General features: G+C 35.0%; 1 protein-coding gene across 3 annotated transcripts in view; it reads right to left on the bottom strand.

Annotated features, from left to right (window-relative positions):
• Positions 1–2,478: 2,478 nt before the first annotated feature.
• The window catches only part of sema5a (sema domain, seven thrombospondin repeats (type 1 and type 1-like), transmembrane domain (TM) and short cytoplasmic domain, (semaphorin) 5A), a 126,072-nt gene continuing 105,661 nt past the window's right edge, over positions 2,479–22,889 (bottom strand). For 2 of the 3 annotated variants that reach the window (XM_042752485.1, XM_042752484.1), the window contains exons 17-22: positions 19,939–20,148; positions 13,560–13,730; positions 10,009–10,164; positions 9,094–9,138; positions 6,882–7,093; positions 2,479–3,743 (exon numbers count right to left, since the gene is read on the bottom strand). In XM_042752485.1, coding sequence (XP_042608419.1) covers positions 3,624–3,743; positions 6,882–7,093; positions 9,094–9,138; positions 10,009–10,164; positions 13,560–13,730; positions 19,939–20,148 — 914 coding nt within the window. In that variant the 3' untranslated portion in view covers positions 2,479–3,623. Of the gene's footprint in view, positions 3,744–4,837; positions 5,014–6,881; positions 7,094–9,093; positions 9,139–10,008; positions 10,165–13,559; positions 13,731–19,938; positions 20,149–22,889 lie in introns of all 3 variants that reach the window. The other variant, XR_006158531.1, reaches the window with a different exon arrangement.

Below are 22,889 nucleotides of genomic sequence, written 5' to 3'. Positions count from 1 at the left end.
ACATTTAATGACTTGCTCAGATTTCAGACTTTTTTAGGTCTTTGATGTTGTATGGGTTGATTAATTTTTTTTCTTGGTGGAAGCTTTGCGTTTGTTTAGCTATAAAATATTAAAAATCGATTCAAAATGGTGTACAATTGTTTAATTATGTCATCCTGGTATCATGGATTCGCTCTCGTTTCATACAAACGCAGCTGCTGCCATTTTGCTACGATTGTTTTGTACGCTGTAATGGATTATAAGAGAACTAACAAACTGGTAAGGTTTTAAAACATTTTCGTCTTAATTATTTTATTGCCTTAATTATTTTTGTGTTGAAATGTTGTGTAATAAGTGGTTTGCCTGCACCGTTTCCCTTAAATGTCAGTTTAGTTTGAATTTGCCGCTTGCTCGCAACTGCTGTCTTCACGGACGCTTTGCGTTGTACATTATCCCTTACTTAAAGCTGCATTCGGTAACTTTTGACGCTCGCTTGCGTCTTGCGGAAGAACATTGTAGCCGGAGCTACTTCTCTCTGTTTATTTCTATAAAGAATCACAAAGGTACTGGGTTACTCCGCCGCGGTACCCCCGAAGCAATCTAAAATAGTCCGAATATAAACACTTATTATAGGTGTACCCTAGTGATTCAGGACAGGCTAAAAACACGGTTTGGAAAATGGATTCATGGTGTACTCGCTTATTATATACATTTTGTAAATTTTTAACACAAAAAAAGTTACGGACCGCAGCTCTGATTGGTTGTTTCTTACCGGGAGCGGTGTATTTCTGCTAATGGCAATAGGACCACTGGGAGGAGCCAGAGGAACTTGATTTTTTCACAGATTATCTGTCTCATATTCTACTGTCAGGACATAATGACAGGTTTAACAAATATGTAAAAAATACATTTTTACAAAAGTAACCTATTGCAACCCGCTTCCTTTAAATGTCCGTTTAGTTTGAATTTGCCGCTTGCTCACAACTGCTGTCTTTACGGAAGCCTTAAGTGCAGTTCATTATTAGTTCATGTTAACTAATGTAGTTAACTAATGAACCTTATTGTAAAGTGTTACCCGGTTTTCTTTATTTACCTTCAAAAAATGGAAGTGAAATGTGACAACATGCCCCATAGGTGTAACATCTGAGGGGCACGTTGTAACATGACCACATGATAGCTTAAAATGTTATCTGATCGAATGAAAAGAAATAATAAGACAAACTAATATATTTTATTAATAATAATAATAATAATAATAATAATAATAATAATAATAATAATGGTGTTTTTTTTTTTTTTTTTTTTTTTTTTAAGAATTATCAATGATTTGATTTTTGTGTTTTAGAATTTAAAAATTGAAATAATGTGTTTTTAGGGTTTGAATATGAGAGTTGAAATGATTTATTTGTATTGAAATAATAATTTCTAAACATAAAACATTGACTGTCAGTCTTTATTCACCCTTTTTCTTGTTGTTTCTCATTAAAATCCATTTAAGTTAATAGTGTAAATTACATCACTAATATCACAGAATAGCACATTGTAACGCAGCGTTACAACGTGCCCATCTGCGCAACTGGAATGTAAAACAGGTTCGTGTCTTCTGATTGCTATCAAAGCATTAAAAAACGATCTGAACTAATAAATAACAGATTAGAGATTAAAATAATTTGTCTAATTTTAAATGAATAATAAAAACCGAGATGAAACATGAACTTAAAATAAATATTCAGCTATATCTTCAAAAGATTTCTGAATTTTGGCCACATTTTTTTTTCTATATAATGTTGATATGGTAGCTAATAAATAGGCTACAGTAAATTTTGTTATGCTAGCATGTGTGGAAATATTCAAACCATGTGTGTTACAACTTACCCCGCGTTACTTTGTGCCACCCCCCGCTCCCCTATGTTATGACCTCCAAACACAAAATCACGGTTTGATGTTTTTATCAAATAATCATATCAGCATGTGGCTCTTCTGACTCATTAAAACACTTGGTTACTCACCTGGTAGCGCGCTGCTCTTTCATTGCAGAAAAACACGAGTCACGAAAGAGCTCAAAGCCTCACAGATGAGGTAAAATTACATGGTTACTTCACTAAATGGGTCTCTTACATTTGATTTTGCTCATTATTTTTAAATTTAGTACGTTCATTTCAAACGCGATAGATCATTAACCTATTAGCGCCACTCACCGGACATATAAAACAACTAGTTTTGTGTAACTTTGGAGCCCCCTACAGTTAAGTGAGTTAAATCACTGTCATAATTACAGTGGATGGCTGTACGCGTGCATTTGTTGTTGTTATGAAACAATCCACTCTTTTCGCTCAGTTTAGTAAGACAGAAGTCATACGCATTATTAGAAGTCAGTGTACCATAAGAATGATTTTAAAACTGATATTTTAAGATGTGTTTTTCCATTGAACCTGCACTGACTATATAAGTGAATTCAAGCAACAACTCTGCATGTAACATTTCATAGATTGAACACAGTGAGGTATATGAAGCAATTTTAATTTATGCACATAAAACAAGCAAACAAAGTTTTACAAGTAGAAAAGAATTAGTAGAAATTGAAAAAGTGGATTCCCAATCACCTCTCCATAATAGATGGATGGTTAAGTTTATAAGTAAATTCGTTCAAATATTTGAAAATGAAAGAAAATAAAAAAGCAGTTCTTTGTGCTAAAAAGCAGTTTGTTTTTACAGATAATACTTGTTTTCTCATGAAATTTTGAAATATTAAACAACTAAACAAATAGAAACATGTCGATAATATTCAAACGATCAATGCTTTTCATAAAAAGGTCCTGTAGCGTTTCACATTCTCTCTTTTTTGCAGACCTTACACCACATAACGACGAATGTTAATATGACAAGTCTTGTTGTTTATGACTGAACAGGGTTACTTTGAAACAAACTAACACTTTTTTTTTTCAGAATAGACTCATCTATAAAAGCTACACTGACATATGCGTCATGAAAAGTGTATTTTACAACAAAAACACAGAGATTCCAACCACTAAGAGCTCAACTAACAAGTGCCCCATATTGAGAGATACATGAACATTTTTTAGAGACCGTGGTATCTACATACGGATTGTGTTTGTCTGTTGCGGCAAAACCCTGTGATAGGGCAGGCAGATGAACTGGAGACCACCGGAGGTCCTCAGTGAGGCACAGGGGCTTCTGATTCGGCACAGGAAACAAAGCAGGCAAAGAAGGCTCCACCCATTTAGGACACAGGCCCCGCCCACTAACACTGGAATGCGACCAACCATGCAAATAAATGAAGCAACGATAAAGCAAAACACATCAGATGAAAATCATGCAAAGCATCCATGTGCCATCTCTGCGGAGAGAGTTTATCAGCATCTCGGTTGAATCAAATCGCCTGCTTTATTTGTCCACCATAGTTCCATTTCATTTAACGATGTCCGCACAACTGGAGAGCATGATGTCCTTGTTAACTGTGAGAATGGTTCTGTACAGCTTTATTGGCGTTTGATGGTAGAATGGTCCCACGTAAAATGTCTTTTTATTTATCTGGGTAACCCACGGAGAAAAAGAGGCAAAAAATAAAATCACTAGGTGCTGAAGTTCATGTGGTGAAGTTGACTGGAATCACAGATCCATTTTTAAAAGTCGTCATAAGTGTTGACGTCAGTGAAGTATGCGTTGGTATATGTTTTTCCTGCTAGCTGAGGGTTGAAATACTTATTTCTTTCCTCCAGGATCAAGTTATTCTTATTGAAAGCCTGTAGACGAGAGAAAAATGTTTTCCGTTACAGAGATAAGAGAAGAGAAATGGAAAACACTTGATTTTGTTTGCATGGATGAAAAGCCAGACTGTATTGAGGTTGTGGATCTAGGCAAAAAAAGAAATCAAATCACAAATCACTTGAAAATCTGAACAAAAATCTTGCTTTGAGATTGAAAGATGGCCAAACCATGAAGAGGGTTTAACAAAAGACTGATTCACTTGGCTGACTATACATTACTAACTTAAAAAAATCATTCACAGAATAATAAAAAAGAGCAGTCATAACACCACAGCATCAAGACAGATGGAAAAGACTTAAGTAAACAAAGCTTTTCATACAAACTCAGAAATGTATTTTTAGCTGTTTCTGCCACCCATATGCTCAACATGATTACACTACCTCTGTATCAGCCAATTTTTACAAAAAGTATACAAATAATTTATTATAAAATGTTTATTAAAATAAAACAATAAATAAGATGTTGATTCAGTTCTTAAAAAAAGATTTTTATATTTATGAACCTTGTTTTAAAACCTGATTTTGATTTTTTTAAATGTTAATAAACATTTAAAATATAAGCATAAAACATTTAAAGACAAGATTAATAAATATTAAAGTTAAAAATAAAAAATAAATATACAAATTAAATAAGAGTTTATTCTATTTATTTTTTTGATAAATTAATGACTTAGGCTGACAAGGTTCATAAATATTAAAAAAGTTAAAAATAAAATGCTTTAAAAAAAAAAGAGTATTTATTCAGACTTCTACTTAATTAGAAAAAAAAACAATTAATAAGAAATGTAACAAAGCTGTAAGCCAATACCGAGCTCAGTGGGGTGGCAGAAACAAGCAAGCAAAATAATAATTCATAAGAAAAGATTAATCCGATTTACAAGGTAGAGAATAAAAGAGACGGGGGATAAATGCATGCAACAAAATGGTAGCAGACAGCCATAATCACGACACGACACCAAAATTACACTGCCTTCTCACAAGCCTGAGTATCTGCTTTGTGGGATGATGGGAAATGGTGGTGACATACTGTATGCAGACAGAACGAATGGGCGAGCACACCTGCCACGTACACGAGGGTCAGGGGAAGGACAGGGGATTCGTGAGAGGTCTGAGAGTCAGAGGAGAGGATGGTAATGCCGGTCAAGAGTTAGTAGAAAATCTCCAGGCCTCGCGCTACACCAGTGTTAGAAGACAAAGGCTGGCAAATGTGGTGCTCGTCCAAAGGCAAGAGAACGGAAACGTCAGGCTGAAAAGAGGAATGGAGCACAATCATCCTCAGGGCAGCAGGAGACGGAAAGAAGGCCTACGCTGTCATTTTTGGTCTGTTTGGGAAACTATCATTAAAGTCAACATGAAACGGCCCTCGCAAACCAAATTTACTTCCATAATGATAGACTTCAATGTAAAACAGAATAATTAAAAAGAAAAAAGTTTTCATCCATTAGGTTATTTCATACCGGAATGGAGTTTATAGTCAATTGTGGTGGTCTATTTATCTTCTAAAACACCAAAACTCCCACTTTTAAGGAGAAGTTTTAATGTCAAGTTCACTCTGAATCGCATTATGATTCATAATAAATTTATAATAGCTATAAGTGTAGTAACTTTGATTACATAAAACAGATAATTTACCCCAAAATCAAAATTTTATTAGAACTTGTTCACCATCATGTTGCTCCAAACCTGAATTTTTGTTTATTTTTGAAACATAAATGAAAATATATATTTTTAAATTTCTGGTATAATTTTAATCCATCCACACAACCAGAACCTTTTTCCATCAAAAAATACAAAATGACATCATACATGTAATCCATTTGATCAGAAGACATGAATTAAACCACTTATTTTAAATGGATTTCTTTTTGTGTAACTTTGTGATGTGCAAGTGTTTTGGTCATGTGGACTTTCAATGGATATTTTTGAATATTAAAAATAATAAATAAAAAAATGTGAATATTAAAAATTTGAATATTAACAATATCTTAATATGTGCTCTGAAGATGAAAGAAAGTCACTCCATAAATATTTACAAAGATACACATTAAATTAAACATGAAATTCTGAAGTAGAAAGTACACACTCCAGTAATTCCTGTTTTATTAAAAAAAAAAAAAAAAATTACAGTATGGGCTTTTGAATGACACAAGGCTCTTTGGCTATTAAAATTAACATTGGTATCCCTTTTAACATGGTGACATCAGCCATTTAAGTATTCTTTTCAAATCACTTTGATGAAATATTACGAAGACGTTTTTCTTTAGAATCACAGGAATGCATATTAAGACAGTAAACAGGGTCAATTTGATGTCATGTTGACTTTAAGGATCCTGTATGGGAAAATATATTCCATACTTACAGTAACAAACTGACAGCATTCAGAAGAAGAGAAAAACAATATGACAAATAAGTTGTGCATGGCAATAATACTATGTAGCCTTGAAGGTTCATTCATTCTTGTCATCAGTAGAAAGCCAGGCGAGTGAACTTGTACAGTCTCAGGACAGTAAAACAAAAAGTCATTTGCTACATTACCCTTCAGCTGGGATGTTGTGTAAGTGATGCTATTCTAGTGCAATACATCCAGCTGATGAAATATGCAGCTTCACAAAAGTGTCTGAACAAGCAATAACTGAGAAGCACTTTCTGTAATTAGTCATGAGTCTTGTACATTCAAGTCTAATGAAGCCTTAACTGTCCTTCTGACTAAATGTGAAAAATGATGGCGTGCTTTATTTTCACTGTGCTTATGAAAAAAAAAAAAACTCAAAGTGCACGGCATAACTTTAAAGCATTATGTAATAAAAACCACATTTAAGAGAAAAGTTCATTTTTTCAGGGTTAATGTGACTCACTAACAACAATAACATTCTCAGAAATGTACTGACATGAGCTGTATATTGGTTTCTGATTTCATTTGAGACAATCTCATACAAACACTGAGTGTACAAACTGAATCAAAACTGCACTTATGAGAAAGCAGTGTATGAATGTATGAATTGATTTAGACACGAGACACATCGCACACATTCACACACAGACCACATACTAAATCCATCATCTATTTCCCATGTGAATAACATATTGCTGATCGTATGAATAAATAACACCCACCTTAATGGCTTCAACTGAGTCGTACTTGTCCAGTTTGTTGATGTGGTTGGTGATGCTGGTGTTGAGTGGGGCGGCGGAGATGGGGTGGATGACCGTGGCATCATGGGACTGCTGCTGGTATCTCTGACAGTAAGTGTACACCAGTAGGGTCACCAGACAGCCGAGTATGGAGCTGCTGAGGCCCACGGCGATCATGTGGAACACATTGAAGTCTGGCAAGAGAGGCAAAACGGCTAAATGATCTGATGCAAGCATGATGGCTGAGGATTTGAGCATTGATCCTGAAGCCAGAGGATATCAATTATCCATTACCTGAGCCAATTAAACACTATAGTAAATTACAGTAAGCATCGCTGTTGCCCTGCGAGTCTGCATAATAATTGAATTATTGCTATAAATGGAAGGACTTTACAGAGACAAGCCATTTCAAATGCACATTTATTTAATGGGTCCCAAAAAAGCTTTGAGGCACATTGTGTTCAATCAGTAATCAGTGTATTGAACATCAGTGTATTGAACATCAGTTTTGATGCACTTTGGATAAATAGAAACTGGAATTATGTTGTTCTCTGGAATACTGGGTTCTGATTGGTCAGTTGTGACTTTGAACAGTCAGATGTGTTTGTATAATACACAAAAGAACTGTATATTTCAATGTTGTTCAATGGAAACATATCGCTGCTACTTTTATATATGTTGTATCATTCTGCACTTGTTATAAAAATGACCTTAGAGGACGTGGGCAGCTGTGGCCTAATGGTTAGAGACTTGGACTTGTAACCAGAAGGTCGCAGGTTCGAGTCTCGGTGCTGGCAGGAGTTGTAGGTGGATGAATGAACAGCGCTCTCTTCCACCCTCAATACCCATGCCTGAAGTGCCCTTGAGCAAGGCACTGAACCCCCAGTTGCTCCCCGGGCGCTGGATATAGCTGCCCACTGCTCCGGGTGTGTGTTCACGGTGTGTTCACTTCTCACTGCTGTGTGTATGCACTTGAATGGGTTAAATGCAGAGCACCAATTTCGAGTATGGGTCACCATACTTGACAAATGTCACGACTTTCACTTTCACTTAAATGTACTACTGTATGTTTAAAAGTTTGGGTTCAGGAAGATTTTTTTAAAAAAAGTCATCATGTATGGAAGCCCAATTTTCCACTGAATAAAAAAAAAAAGGTAATTCTGACTTTTTATCTCACAATTCTGACTTTTTTTCCCGCAATTATGAGTTTACATCTCACATTTTTTTTCTCAGAATTGTGAGATTTTAACTCTCAATTGCGAGTTAAAAAGTCAAAATTGTGAGATTTAAACAATTCTGACTTTTTCTCGCAAATGAGAGTTTGAATCTCGCAATTTGGACTTTTTTTACATGAGTTTACATAGTTCTGAAACTCTTTAAATTCTGAAAGAGCTTATATATAAACAAACAAAAAACAGAATTACCAGTTTATATATGTAAATTCTGAGTTGAAAGGTAAGAATTTGTGGATTTTGAATCGTAGTTGCAATAAAATTTTTTTTTTTTTTTATTCAGTGGCGGAAACCAGCTTCCATCACCAAGTCTACATTTGTTTGATCTAAAATACATCATACAAAATAGTAATATTGAAAAATATTATTAAACAGTAATATATTTTATATTAGAATTTATTCTTGTGATGGCAAATACATAATGCTTAAATATTATGATTTGGTGCTGAATAAACACTGAAAAATGCTATGTGATACTTTTTAATTCTTTGATAAAGTTCAAAAGAATAGCATTTATTCAAAATAGAAATAAAGTGTGTGTATGTATATATATATATATATATATATATATATATATATATATATATATATATATATATATATATATATATATATATATATCTTTATAGTCAGTTTTAATCAATTCATTTCATTCTTGCAGAGTAAACGTATAAATTTCTTTTAAAAAATATTGACTCCAAACTATTGAACAGTATATATGTTAGCAAGCTAATGCAAAGAAAAATGACTTGGCTTTTTATTAGAGGAGGATTTCAGCTGATCTAAGCTAAGCTTTAAGCTAGAATGATAGGATCATTTTGACTCAAATCAATATTTCATGTCCATATACTTTTTAATTTGGCAAGTAGCTGAGTAATAAAGGGGATAATGTACAGTTAGCCGGTCATAATTGCAAAATAAACCCCTGCAGAGCGATATAAGGCTGCTTGTACACTACTTACCTCCACACCATCTTTCCTCCCGACTTGAATGTGCAACAGACGTTTCTGAGGAGAACAGAAAAAAAATCAAGAAAAGAACAGGGAAATGAATCCGTCAGGCTGATAAATGAGATTTTTAGAAGTTTCAGAACATTACAGCAAGTGAAATTCAAACTCAACCTATTATCGCAAAATTCAAAGAGCTGAATAAGGCACTTTTATGATCAGTAATGGAAGTAAAGGAGGTATAAAACTTTTCTAACGAGCTGTAATGAAATGTTACCCTGAGAAAGACATGAGGGCTCTGCAGGCCAGACAATATTTACACAAGATTTACAGAATGGCCTTAAAAGTCCACTCCCTGTGCTACACTGTAAGCGAGGTAATAACTCCCCTGACAATCATACGTTTAGCCATTTCTATCTCTACGAAGTGGCAGATCACATAATAGCTCATCATTTTATAGATGAGCACATTAAAAATGAGGTACAGTTACTCAGATATACACTAGTCAACATTTGAAGTGGATCAAAACCTTTCATCAAAGTTGTCCTAAAACCTAAAACCAAAATGTGTTCTTGTCTTAGGACAACTTTGATGAACTTTTTTGATCTGCTTCAAATGTTGACTACTGTTATGTTCTTTCTTACAGTTAGCACCCTCATGTTTGAGTTTGTAAAACTTGTGGAGCGGAAGTATCTTAGGTATCGAATGTATGAATGCAAATGCTACACGAAACATATCAGCGTAATGCATTTGTTTGATCGTGCCTCTTAGACAGGGCAAAGGATGAGAGGCTAATTATCCCTGCACTGCAGAAATCAATGGTTTGGTGTGTCTCGCATTACTTCTTGTCAATAAGGGAAGATACTTGTTTGTCCAGGGGTCGATATGGCAAGTGTTTGAGTGTATATGTGTGCGGGTTTCTGTGCTCACCTGGGATGAAGTTGGAGATGGGTAGACAGGCACGAGTTTCACTGCTGTTGCCTGAGCACTGATTGCCGGTGGGAAACAGCACGTCACAGTGCCGCAGGCGAACCTGAGACCCTGATGAGTCACAGGGGGACCATTCGGACCAATCAGACCAGCTCTCTGTACATGACAACAACAAGCCCAAATCAGATGCAAAGTGATGTAGAGGGGAGGGAATGTGAAGTTCTCTCTCTCTCTCTCTGTCTATCTGTCTATCTAATAAGTGTTTCCGCATGGCATAAATTCTCATCCATATACCCTGAGTCTCTGACACAAACTTGATCCATCCACACCATGAATGTAACTGGTCTTCTTGATATAAATGATCAAATGGCTTATATAAATGTCACTAAATAAGTCTTAAAAATGCAAGAGTGCAGAGTGCAAATCCAAATGATTGTGCCTTTATTTGAACATTAAAATCTAGCTATCATTGGATATACTGTATGTGTATTTATGCAATGTACTGTGAGCTTAGAAAAACATGTTTAATATATTTGTTCATTTTGATGTGTGCAGTGGTGAACTGCAATGTGCATTTGTAGGAACCTTTCATGCTTTTAACTCAATGAGAGTGCAATAAAACTGACTGGATCAGAAACCGCTGTTGTGTTTTCTTTCTCTCCTCTTTCCGCTTCATGCTGCAGCTTATCACGCCAACTTCTGTAACATTTTTCAAAACTGTTGTGAAAACTAACTGGTTTTGAAAAAAGAGAATTCAAGACCCTTCAAACCAGCCCAGCGTCTATCATATTCTAGATCCTTTAAACCTACTCAATACCTAAACATAACAACTACCTTACTAACTATTAATAATCAGCAAATTAAGAGTTGGTTCAGGGAAAACTGTGTTTATAGTGAATATGTGTTCCCTATTCTAAAGTGTTACCAAAGTTTAACCCTCGTGCGGTCTTTGGTCATTTCTGACTGGAGAATTTTACATTTTGAATTTAGGGCATGATTCGAAAAAGCTAAGTGGTTGTAAAAAAATAGTCACACTCATGGTCTTTGGAAATGACTGGGAAATGAGAAAAAAATAATCAAAAATACAAAACATTTTTATCTGTACAATCTACAAATCCCATACAATGCAGAAAAAAATTGGACAGCAATGAAGGGGTGAAACTTTAAAACATCTAGAGTGCAAAATCAACACACCAACTCACACACGCACGGACACACATACACACCTATGAAGTGGTGTGACTGTAACACCAACTATGTAAAATAAAATCAATAATTCGACTACAATGCAGTAAAAAAGTGGACAGCATGGGAGGGGTTACAATTGTGGTTGTAGTGATAAGTTTGTGAATTAAGATTTATAATTAGTTAATAATTCAGGATTGTAGAAAGGATAAATTAAATAGTTATACACACTCAAATGAACTGGTATGGCTATAACCATATAGCTAAAATGAGTCAGAAGACTGAAATAAGAGATTAAAATCAGATCAGACCCAGAAGGATTAAACTCTGATAAAGCATTCCTGTTAATTTGTTACATTTTTATATAATTTTAATGTTTTGTGTCACAAAGCGCTTTCTGTGTTCAGGTTTGAATGTAGTAATAATAATGCAAAAAAAAAAAAAAAAAAAAACTACACTTCAAATCAACATTTAAAACAACAAAAAATATAAACCTTGAAAAAATGTTGTTCTTGAGACTGCCTTAATATACTTTTAAATCCACAACCTAACAAAAGTAAACAATTATGTATAAAAACAACTAGGGAATTCACAAACCTCTCTATAGAGTCCTATACAGGAATCTAGTAGTTACACCATGAAATTACAGGTTTTTATATTTTTTTGCTCTTACCAGGAGGTGCTATTCCACCTTCAAAAATTGGATTTTAAAGGCCTAGTCTCTAATTTAATCTGAAATACTGCATTAATTGAAAAATAACTGTAAAAAATGTGATTTATTAATTTTTTTACTATTTTCAATGGGAAAATTTGACCATAATTATTGCATAAATATTAATTAATACCGTGAAATTATCTCAAAATACAAAAGAAAAAAGAACAAATATTATTGACCAAAAATATATTAGATTGATTTTACTGGAGAAAAAAAGATACATTTCAGGTGTCCTGTCACCGTGAAGACCATGAGTGTCTCTCAAATGAGGAGTGCACAAGGGTCAAACACCTAAACAGTGGCATACTGTTAGTGAACAACCCAATGCTGCCCGTGTTTCTATGAGTCCCGTTTAGATGAATATAAAAATATGTGCTACATGCCTTCATATCAATAATAAACAAAGAAAACGGTGAGAAAACAGCAGTTAAGAAAGCATCTAATGACAGTGATGCATGTAACTTACATTTTGTTATATTATATCAACTTTAAACTGGAAGAATGAAATGGCTCTGAAAAATGTATTTGATGTGCAATCCATACATATCTGTTAAGATCTCAGAAATGGTGTTTTAGGGTTTCATGATGTGTCAGTGTCACTTTCAATTAGAATGACAATTTCAATTTCTACTATAAAGCAGATCTCCACCGTGTTCATATTTTTCCTTGTGTCTGACCTTAACATACTTAACAGAAGAAATAAACCAGAGAGATTTTCCATGTCAAAGAAGGCGGAGCCCCAGATCCACACCCTCCTAATCGCCAAAGACCAATGGTAGCTCAAAGGTGTTTACCAACTGGTGCAAACTGTTCTGTAAAGTTTGGCAAGCTGTTTTGACCTTGAACGAACTTCATTTTGGCCTGATTTTGTTCAAAATCATCATATCAGTTTATTTTTCATTTGCTTGAAGTATAACGGGGCTTTAAAACAAAGAAACTAGACCTTCTTGGCAGATTATATTTTTATTTACCAGCAGGCAAGGCTTAAAATTGTGTTATGTGGTTATCTTACGAGTGAACTGATTATCTATTTGGCCTCCAAGCTAATTTAAACTATCCTCTACAATGGAACCTAAAAAGCTTGGAATCCAGTTTAGGAGAACTTCCTCACAGTGTCTTCTGATTAGCATTCCCCTCACTTATCCCGTCCTCTGTCTCCCGGCTGCACTGTACAGCTACACACGCGATCGTGTAATGAATGGTGTGACAGATAGACCTGAACGCAGCTAATAAAAGGTCACTCGGTAACCTCACTACAGTTCTGGCTAATGGATGGACTGACATTTGAATACAAGCTCTCTTCTCCCATTCACCTTTCCGTGGATCAATGTGCGAGGTTTGACTCCGTCATCAATCGCCTTATCCTGCCCTCCTCTCTTGCACTCCCTGCTGCGGGCTTATGCATATTATCTTCATATCGCAAACTCGGCTTTACCATTTGCTTTTCTATGAAGTGTGACATTTTGATTTCCTCTGCTTTCATTCCCCCACGGGCCGCTTTATGCATGAGACATGACGAAAGGAAAGCAGGTACAAGACAAAGGCTTCCTATCCGAAAAAAGTCATGTAATTTCCTGTCGGATTCAAGGTGTGAGTGTGTGCGAGTTCACGTAGGTTGAGTTCATGCACGTGATAAAGTGTGTGTGTGTACCAGGGCAGGGTTGGATGTTGCAGAGGGCCTCTTCAGTATGCAAACCCAGGCAGATGTCACCTCCGTAGGCAGGTGGAGGGTTGTTACAGGTGCGTGTGCGCATGTAGTGGCCTCCTCCGCATGTCACTGAGCATTTAGACCAAGGTGACCAGCACGACCAGCTCCCATCCACTGAAAGATAAGGAAAAGAGGACACTAAAATTACTACTGTGCTTGTGTCCTGAATAATTTTGGGACAAGCATCCTATATTTCTTTCAGTAAATAGTGAAAATATTTTTTGGAATAATTTTGAGCAGCTATAAATGTATAAATAGTTCATATCAATAAAGGCAAATGTGTTTGTTCTCTACATTTCTTACACTGTTGCTCAGCAAAGAGGAGTCATTCAGATAAACATGTTTAGCGCCATTCAATTTAAATCAGAAGACATGATTTAAAATAAAAAAATTAAAATAAAAGAGTTCATTTTAATACAAACACATACAGTAGCCCCATAACACAAAATGATCTTCAAAAAGAGGTCATTGAGAAGACATCACATTTGTAATATCAGAACTATAAAGATTTAGATATCAGAACATATTCAGTATTTGCAATTTGGTATATTAGGAGGTTAGCCAATCATAGCACAACTCATTTATATATAAAACTCTTAAAAGAACACTGGCTTGTTAAAAGGATGAGAGAGGGTAGAAAACAGTCACATAAAACTAAATTGTCTATTTAAAAAAAAACATTCAGTTAAAGTCAGTCTTAGGTTTTATAGCTGGTCTATTGGCTAGTTTGAAACCAAGTCATCTCAGGCTGGTTTTCAAGCAGGGTTATGGCTGTATTTGATCTTGAAATACTGATCCACTAAAGCCTGAGATAAAGAGATACACTGCACGATTTTAGCAATCCTATAAGATCACTGCATGTCACACAGTGCGACATGGATCTAATAAACTTGTGTAGACTTTAAGATGATGACACTTATTGACTCGTAGGCTATGACGCACGTTACTATAGAAGAATAAAAAGTCATTAGCATGCGCTAGTGGTAAACAAAAAGAGCATGATAAATCACACTTTAGCAGTTGTTGTTTTTATGTGTGCTTTAAAATTGGAAGTGGCGAAAAAGGAAGGCATAAGCTTGAGGTTAGCAGTTTTATGTTTTAGCACCATGTCGCGTTGATTTCATGTTTTATTGGTTGGTCAGTAAACGTGGGTCATAACTGCAAACACACTGCGCGACGATCATGCTGTATTTCTGACACTGTCAGAATATGATTGTAGGCTATCTTTTGTTGCAAGACCATGACAATGGCCGTCTTTGACTCTCACTGTACGACACAGAACCACCGATTAGGAGCCATGATCACAGAAATCGCCACGATTGTTTCAAGATGCCAATCTTTTGTCTGGGACAGCCGAAAATCATGCAGTGTGTTTTGGGTTTAAGGTAGGGTGACCATATGCGCCGTTCATACGGGACACGTCCCGGCCAGGATTTTAATATTGCCTAAAATATCCAGGTTTTGGCTGTTTGCAGGTCAATCGTTGTCATGAGAGCTAGAGAGCAGAGCAGACGGCTCCTTATGCTTTCGGATCGCTTTCTACTTTGCTGTCTTTTTTTTGAGCCGCGACGCTTCAAGTCAAACGAACGAACAAACACGTGCGCATATTTGCATGCTTTGATTGTTCCCTGTAGATCTCGCCTTCTCAGGCTCAGCCCCACGATTGGTCGATTATGTATAATACCTGCATGTTATTGGTCAAACTGCTTTGGATGTTTTAGGCAATATTAAAATCCTGGCCGGGACTTGTCCCGTATGAACGGCGCATATGGTCACCCTAGTTTAAGGGGGAAAAATGAATGTGCTCCATTTCATTTAAATAGAACCAGGAAATTTATTCATCTAGTACCACAATATAAATTAACGACTTCACCATAGTTACCTCTCATAAGATGATTACAATGAAATCATCTGGTGTCAAAACAAGCTAAATCCTACTGCGCTTGTGTCATGAATAATTTTGGGATGAGCATCTGTCATTTCAAAGTAAATAAAGAAAATAGAATCATTATATCTGAATAATTTCGAGTGTGATTGCCACCCTAAATGCGTAACATTAGTTTATATCAATAAAGGCAAATGTGTTATATGATATTTTTTTGCTACTCTTTTCTCGCTGTTGCTCAGCAAAGAGGAGTGATTCAGACTGAGCATATTTACTGTCATTAGATTGAAATGGGACATATCATGGAAAACAGGATTTAAAATAAATAAAAAATTACAAATAAAAGAGTTACATTTATTTTATACTCTTCCACAACACAACCATTGTAGAAAATGATCTGCAAAAACAGGTCATTCAGAAGGCATCACATTTGCAATATCAAAACTATTATGATTTAGATAACAGCACCTATTAAATATTTAGAAATTTGGTGGGGTTGGGACTCATTTCACATGAAGAGGTTAGCCAATCATAGCACAGCTCATTTACATATAAATCTCTGGCCTGCTAACAAGTGAATATGAATTTAATTTAAATAGATCCAAAACATTTATTCATCTAGTACCACAATCGGAATGAACGACATCACTGATTCGATCACTACAATGAAATCATCTGCCGTGAAAACCAGCTAAATCCAGATGCTAAGACTTCTGGGAATATGGGGGTCGATGAGAAGAGAAGCTGTTCACACAATCTGCTCTGGAGCTCTGCTTCTCCCTCGCGCTCTCACTCTGACCCCTGCTCTAATTAATGAGGCTAAACGAACCATCAATTCACTCCCTCCCCTCTTCAGCGAGTGCCAAGCTCAGGGTCATCACCCACGACAACTGGGGGAACAGAGAACAACTCACAAAACACTACGACTGTCTTGGAACTAATTAAAGGAAAACAAGCATACTGAGTCTCATTTTACATTAGCATTAGCCGTCTGACAGGTTTGTGGAAGAGGGGTGAGAGTCACTGACATGAGTAGATTTTAGCTGGGTTTAGTATGAAATATTAGCGTACTGATTACTGTATAATGCACAGTATATTGGCTGCTATTAACAAACTGTATGCTAAACGGTATATGGTATGCTACATATATTTAAAAATTGTATGAAAAAACACTTAAAAACAGCATTTGTGTTATGATCTCAGCATATTTAGTTCAGCAAATGACATCCAATTATCGTCTAGGAAATAAGCTGATTAAAATTTTTTTTTTTATAAAGTTTGCATATTATTCCAATTTTGTGGTAAAATGTCTTAAAGTGTTAGTTCACCAAAAAAGGAAAATTCTGTCATCATTTTCTCACCCTCGTGTCTTTACAAACCCATAAGGCTTTGGTTAATCTTCAAAAGACAAATTATGATATTTTAATGAAATCTGAGAGTTTTTTGTCCCTCCACTGAAAATCCAGGTGACTAAAACTTAGAAGATACAAAAAGGTCATAAAGCAATTGAAAAAATAATCCATATTAATTGAACATATTAAGAAATATGATCGCTTTATTTAATGAACTGGGGGGCGGGGGAATCATTGCAAAACAAACAAACAAACAAATAAATAAATAAATAAATAAATAAATAAATACAATTAAAGATAAATTTGACTGAAACCTTTTCCCCCTAAAATTTCTATAGACATTTACTGTATATAATACTGTTATCATGAATTATTTTAGCCATGATAACCGTGTAGTGAAATTCTGGTATCGTGACAGCCCTGCAACATTTGTATATTGCTGAAAATTTTAGTAAATGCAACAAAAAGTACATTTTTCAAGAAATTACTATTTCAGTCTTTGTACTTAAAAAAAAAAAATCCATTTAATTCAATGTGTTACTGTTTCTTTGTAATTATTTGTGAAATTTACTAGCAATTTCTGAGAGAAAATTGCTTCAATGTAAATCCTACTCCAATTTTTCTAGTGTATTTCATCCTAGCAGTATAAAAGATTTTTAAAACCAGTGCCCAATTTTGATTTGGGAAGCTCAAATCGACCTTTTCCTGTCTGTTGCCTTTGAAGTCACAGCTAAGGATAGTTGCTAGTAAAGGTTTTAAATCTATATGTGATGTTGACTGTATCTCACATTGTTGGAGAAAAAACAGAAATGGTGACTTTTTTATATAAAAGACGTAAGTAAACCAAATATTGCATTTTATCATCTGTTATAACTTCTGTATTGCGAAAAATGACAAATCATCTCATTTCCCCCTTGTGGCCTGCAACAAAAAAAAGATTCATTCGTTTCAGAGCCTCCACAACTGCAACCGGGAGACCTCCATCTGCCTCTCTCAAAACAAAATAACACATTTCAAAGGTCTGTCTTTGAACGTATAAAGATTTAGCTCAGCAAGAAGGAACCAATAAAAGACACAGTCAGAATATTGGTCACAGACAAGCTCCGGTTCAGAGATGCTTATAGAGGTGTAGAACAATTTGATGTGTTCTTTTCCAAGCTTCCTGCTGGGATACGCTTGATGAAAGTCATCTGTATTATTCTGTCATCATCTGTACAAAGGAGCTATTGAATCTAAGCTCTACTAAGACGTTTCATTGGAAGTAGACAAGGACTGAATTAACTTAGTGAAGTGCAGAGCACAGTTACTGATCGACAGAGCGCTCACATAGTTTGCTGTACAATCTGTCATCCGCCGCTTTTATAAAATTTGCACTGCGATTTCTGATCTGTTAGCAATTACTCCTGCGGAAAAAACATCAATAAGTCTAATCAGGTCTTAAAACCTCTGGAGGTCTTTGTTAATGAAGCAGTCCTGCTGGTCTTGCTACTGTCACTTTACAGGAAATATGTGATTTCCTGCTAGAAATTAAGAGTGAGGAGCAATTAGCTTTCCAGCATATCATGAAGAGCTATAAACTACAATATGCCCTGCTTTGATGGTTTCAGGCTCCAAAAACAGGCTATTGATTAATTACGATTGCAAAACAAATTCTGCATTGCCTGATTGTGTCTTGTTCACCGTTAGGTATCATAAAATACCCAAGTAGCGCATTTCCATTTAGACAGCATATTTCCAGCACACATAACGATGAGCGCTCATTTAATTAGAGAGCTTTTTCCCCTCCTTCAACTTTGAGAGGGTGTACACCATTGTCACAAGCCTTTTAATGACTGAATCCTGGTTTCCCGTCACTGCCGGTGTAATTAGCTTGAAATGTGATTACACACAACGATGCCACTGAGATTTCTCTCCATTTCCACCGGCAAATTGAGGTCCTCGCACCTTAAAACAAGGAGGTTGTCTTCTACGTGTACAAATACCAGGCGAAAATGTGGGTTGTGTCTTATTTTTATCGCTTGTTTATGTCTGGAATCCTTCTTTATTCCCTGCACACCAGTAATAAACTGAAAAAGGACAGTTTTTATGATTGTTTCCATATAAATATTTGAAGAAATAATGGATAAGTCTGGATAACATGCAGTGTTTTTTTTCCGCCAAATAAGTGCTGGTGCTCAAATGGAGGGTATGTTCCCCTCTTTCAGAAGATTTTCCATTAAGCCAAACTACAGTACGATGTAACTGGTACACAAACAAACAGCACATTTCTGTTGTTTGTAACTGTGGTTTAAGAATTTATTTTAACATCTAAAGAAAATTAATTCATTACAAGCTGTCTTTGATTAAATGTTTTTACATGCATAATGAATACAGTGTTTAGATATCAATTTAAATATATGATATTTATAAATAAAATAAATTAATTTACTTTTGGTTAATTGGTCAAGTCTTTGTAGGTGACAAATATCCACTACTGTTCAAAAGATTTTTTTTTTTTAAATAATACTTTTATTTAGCAAGGATACATTAAACTGATCAAAAGTGTCAGTAAAGACTTTATAATGTTACAAAATATTGCTATTTCTAATAAGTGCTGTTCATGCGGAACTTTATTCTTTTCATCAAATAATATATATACAAAAAAAATATTAGAAAGATCATGTGACACTGAAGACTTGAGTAATGGCTGCTGAAAACTCAGTTATAAAATCACAGGAATAACTTACATTTTAAAATACATTAAAATAGAAAAGAGTTATTTAAAAATATAATACTATTTCACTTTTTTATTTACACTGTATTACACTTTATTCTATTATTTTACTGTATTTATATAGTATTACTGTATTTTTTTGATCAAATAAATGCAGCCTAGTTGAACAAAAGATACTTTTTCTAGAACAAAAACTTTTTTTTTTTTTTTTACATTGCAAACAAAATTTTAAATAATAAATTATATTTATACATATAATTTAATTTCAGAATGGGGAAAACAGTGGGAAAATCTGTGTCTGGAGAAGATGTGTAAGTCACAAAAATATGAATGGAAAAAGTTGGAAAAGGTTTATGTATAAGGGCTGCTTACCTGGACATGGTGTAGTATTGCACTCCTGAAACTCCTGGGCAGGCCCCAGGCAGGTGATTCCTCCATATTTAGGTTTGGGGTTGGAGCAGGTGCGTTTGCGGTTTCGGACCCCCGAGCTACAGTCCCGACTACATTGGCTCCAAGGCCCCCAGGCGGACCAGCCTCCATTTACAGTCAATCCAGAGATACGTCCAGAACGCAGCAAATCTCCTAAAACAAGAATAAACAGATTCAACTCCTGGGAAATCATGGGAATTTGATGCTCTTCAATAAACCCTGACAGGGTTTTCAAATTTCAGAGATTATTATTTCAACAAATATTTCAATCTATTAGTAAAAAAAAAAAAAAAAAAAACTAAAAAAAATATCCATTTCACCTGAACTGTTTCAAAAGAATAGCTCAGATAGCAAAATGGATTTTCACATCATAGTTATCCATGCCATTCACAACTATTACTGTATTGTGTCAAAGAACACTTATCTTATCAAACATAGTGTTTTTGCCACAGAGTATCTGTCTCCCCCGTGACCTCTGTGCTTGTACCTCTGACCTTGAGCGAGATCCATCTGTGACAGTCCCTGTGAGCCACAGCCATTTATCCATTCTGAGCAGGCGACGGCGCTACATGGGTCGACCTATAATCTCTCCAGCACCACAGCACACAGCCCTCTCAAAGGTAATAGGCTACTTCATAATCTACTCACACCTCAAAGTGGGGCGCCTGGCTCTGATGGCTAATGGCAAGGGAACACAGGTGTCAGTGCATGGTAGACCCGCAAGTAAACAAACCGTGCTGCGTTCAATGACTTCAACCAAGAAATGACTGACTACATTGATTTTTAGGAAAGTATAAAGTCGCATTATGGAATTGGATTTTGACTTCGCTATGCCTGCTGGTTGTTAAGATCCCATGCAAAGTGAAGAAGATAAATTGCGATTAAAAAAGGCAGCGCTTATGTATACGCACTGAAATTTCTCAGTCATGTGTTAGACAATAGGATCAGCGGTACATCTGCCGAGCGAGATGGGTGGCATTATATCCTGCACAATCAAGAAAATTAATAGCTCTTGTGGATTAAGAGTGTGGCTTTTACGCAATTCCCCAGAGCTGTCGTAAACTGTCTAGCGGTCACCGGAGCTTATTAAAAGTTAGGGGGTGGGCAATTAGAAACGACTCCCTGATGGGTCTGCGTAGTGGGTGGTTAACGCCTCTGCAAATACATGTAATTACAATGACATACAGCATTCTAGCATCGCAAGAAGCAGTTGAGACACAAACGGTCAACTGAACAGTGTGGGGTGCTCATAAACAGCAGGCTCCAAAAGTCTGAGACCACTGGTAAAAAAAAAATGCTTGTCTTTGTTTTTATTTCTGTTCTATTTCATATATCTTATTTAACATAATTTCATTTTAAAATGAGAAATTATATAAATTTGTGTTTTTTAAAGAAAATAAAAAGTCACTTATTATATTAATTGTAATGATTAAATTAGGCTATTAAATATAACCTAAAATACTAAAAAGTATAAATTACATTATTTGAAACAAATTAATATATTTGAACAGTTTTTAAATCATAAGTTATAGTAACAAATTAATATCAAACATTTTTTATTATAAATTGTATTATATAAATTTGTAATTACTGAATATAATTTACCAGCTTTTTAAATTCGAAATTATATTAATTTGTAATTATTAAATATAATTTAATCATTTTTTTAAATAATGGATGATATGATTTGTAACTATTGAATATAATTTAACAGCTTTTTAAATTAGAAATTACATTAATTTGTAATTATTAAATATAAAAATATATATTATATTAAATATGATATTTTTCTATTAGTAAAACTAGTCTAATAGTTTTTATTAATTAATGAATTATATTTATAATTAAAAAAAATAATGTTTAATACAAATTCAATTCATTTGTTTATGCAAAATTTATTAATATAATTAAAATTTGTGTTTAAATAACACATATTATCATGATTTGAAATAAAAACTGAAAAAAAAAAATCACAATGTCATTGGTTTGCTTCTGTTTTGCTTTAACAAAAGCAGCACTTGAGATGCATTAACTGCAAAAGTTTTAAGTTTCTATTCAGTTTTAAACTTGATTTTTAATCCCAGGTTTTCAGATGCGCTCTCAGACTTTTTGGGCCTGACTGTGTAAGGTTGAGACCAGAATCACCGCCAGTGAGATTTTCTATTTTGTATCCAAGGACATGTGTGTGTAATGCACCACAGAGAAATTTGCCAGCTGAGATCCTAAGGTCTGCAGAATCTGACACTGAGTGGGATTCTAACTGATGGCAGATCTGTAGGGAACCGACAGTAAATAGCCTTGGAGATATCAGCCGCTTCTCTGAAAAAAGGAGGAGGAAAGAAAGAAAGAAAAAAAGAGAAAGACAGAGAGATGGAGCTGTCCATGCAGCACAGTATTTAGATGAGAAAATAGTGCTAAAGTCACACGCTAAAATGACGTGCTATTGTTTCGGAGACAAATGAAGGCCTCACTCATAGCCAAATTACAAACTTGGGCCATCATCAGTTACGACCTCTGGCTTATGCTGCAAAAAAACTCAAGGTTTTAAGATAAGTAGCTTGACTGTTTGGCAGCATTTTCACTCTAGCCACTGCCATTACTCCAGCAAACAAATAGACATAATGGTGCATGTATTGATTTTTATTGTACTGAAGGTTAAGCGTTAAACACTTGCACTAAAAGAAAAATGGTGCTGTATTGTAACAAAAGCTACGGAGCCTTTTTTTTGCACACTTAACGTTTGTAATCACCCTCTCAGTTTCTAAACTGTGTTCATTAAATTGCAAATTATTACGTAATTTTAACAGTTTGTACCTGTTGCATAAACTACCCAATTTAGATTGACTAATCAGTGGGCTGCCTGAACAGCTATTAACATAACTAATTAACAATAA

Source organism: Cyprinus carpio, chromosome B24, assembly GCF_018340385.1.
Source record: "Cyprinus carpio isolate SPL01 chromosome B24, ASM1834038v1, whole genome shotgun sequence".
NCBI lineage: Eukaryota > Metazoa > Chordata > Actinopteri > Cypriniformes > Cyprinidae > Cyprinus > Cyprinus carpio.
The sequence above is the reverse complement of the archived record's forward strand: the minus strand, read 5'-3'. Positions and strand labels throughout refer to the sequence as shown.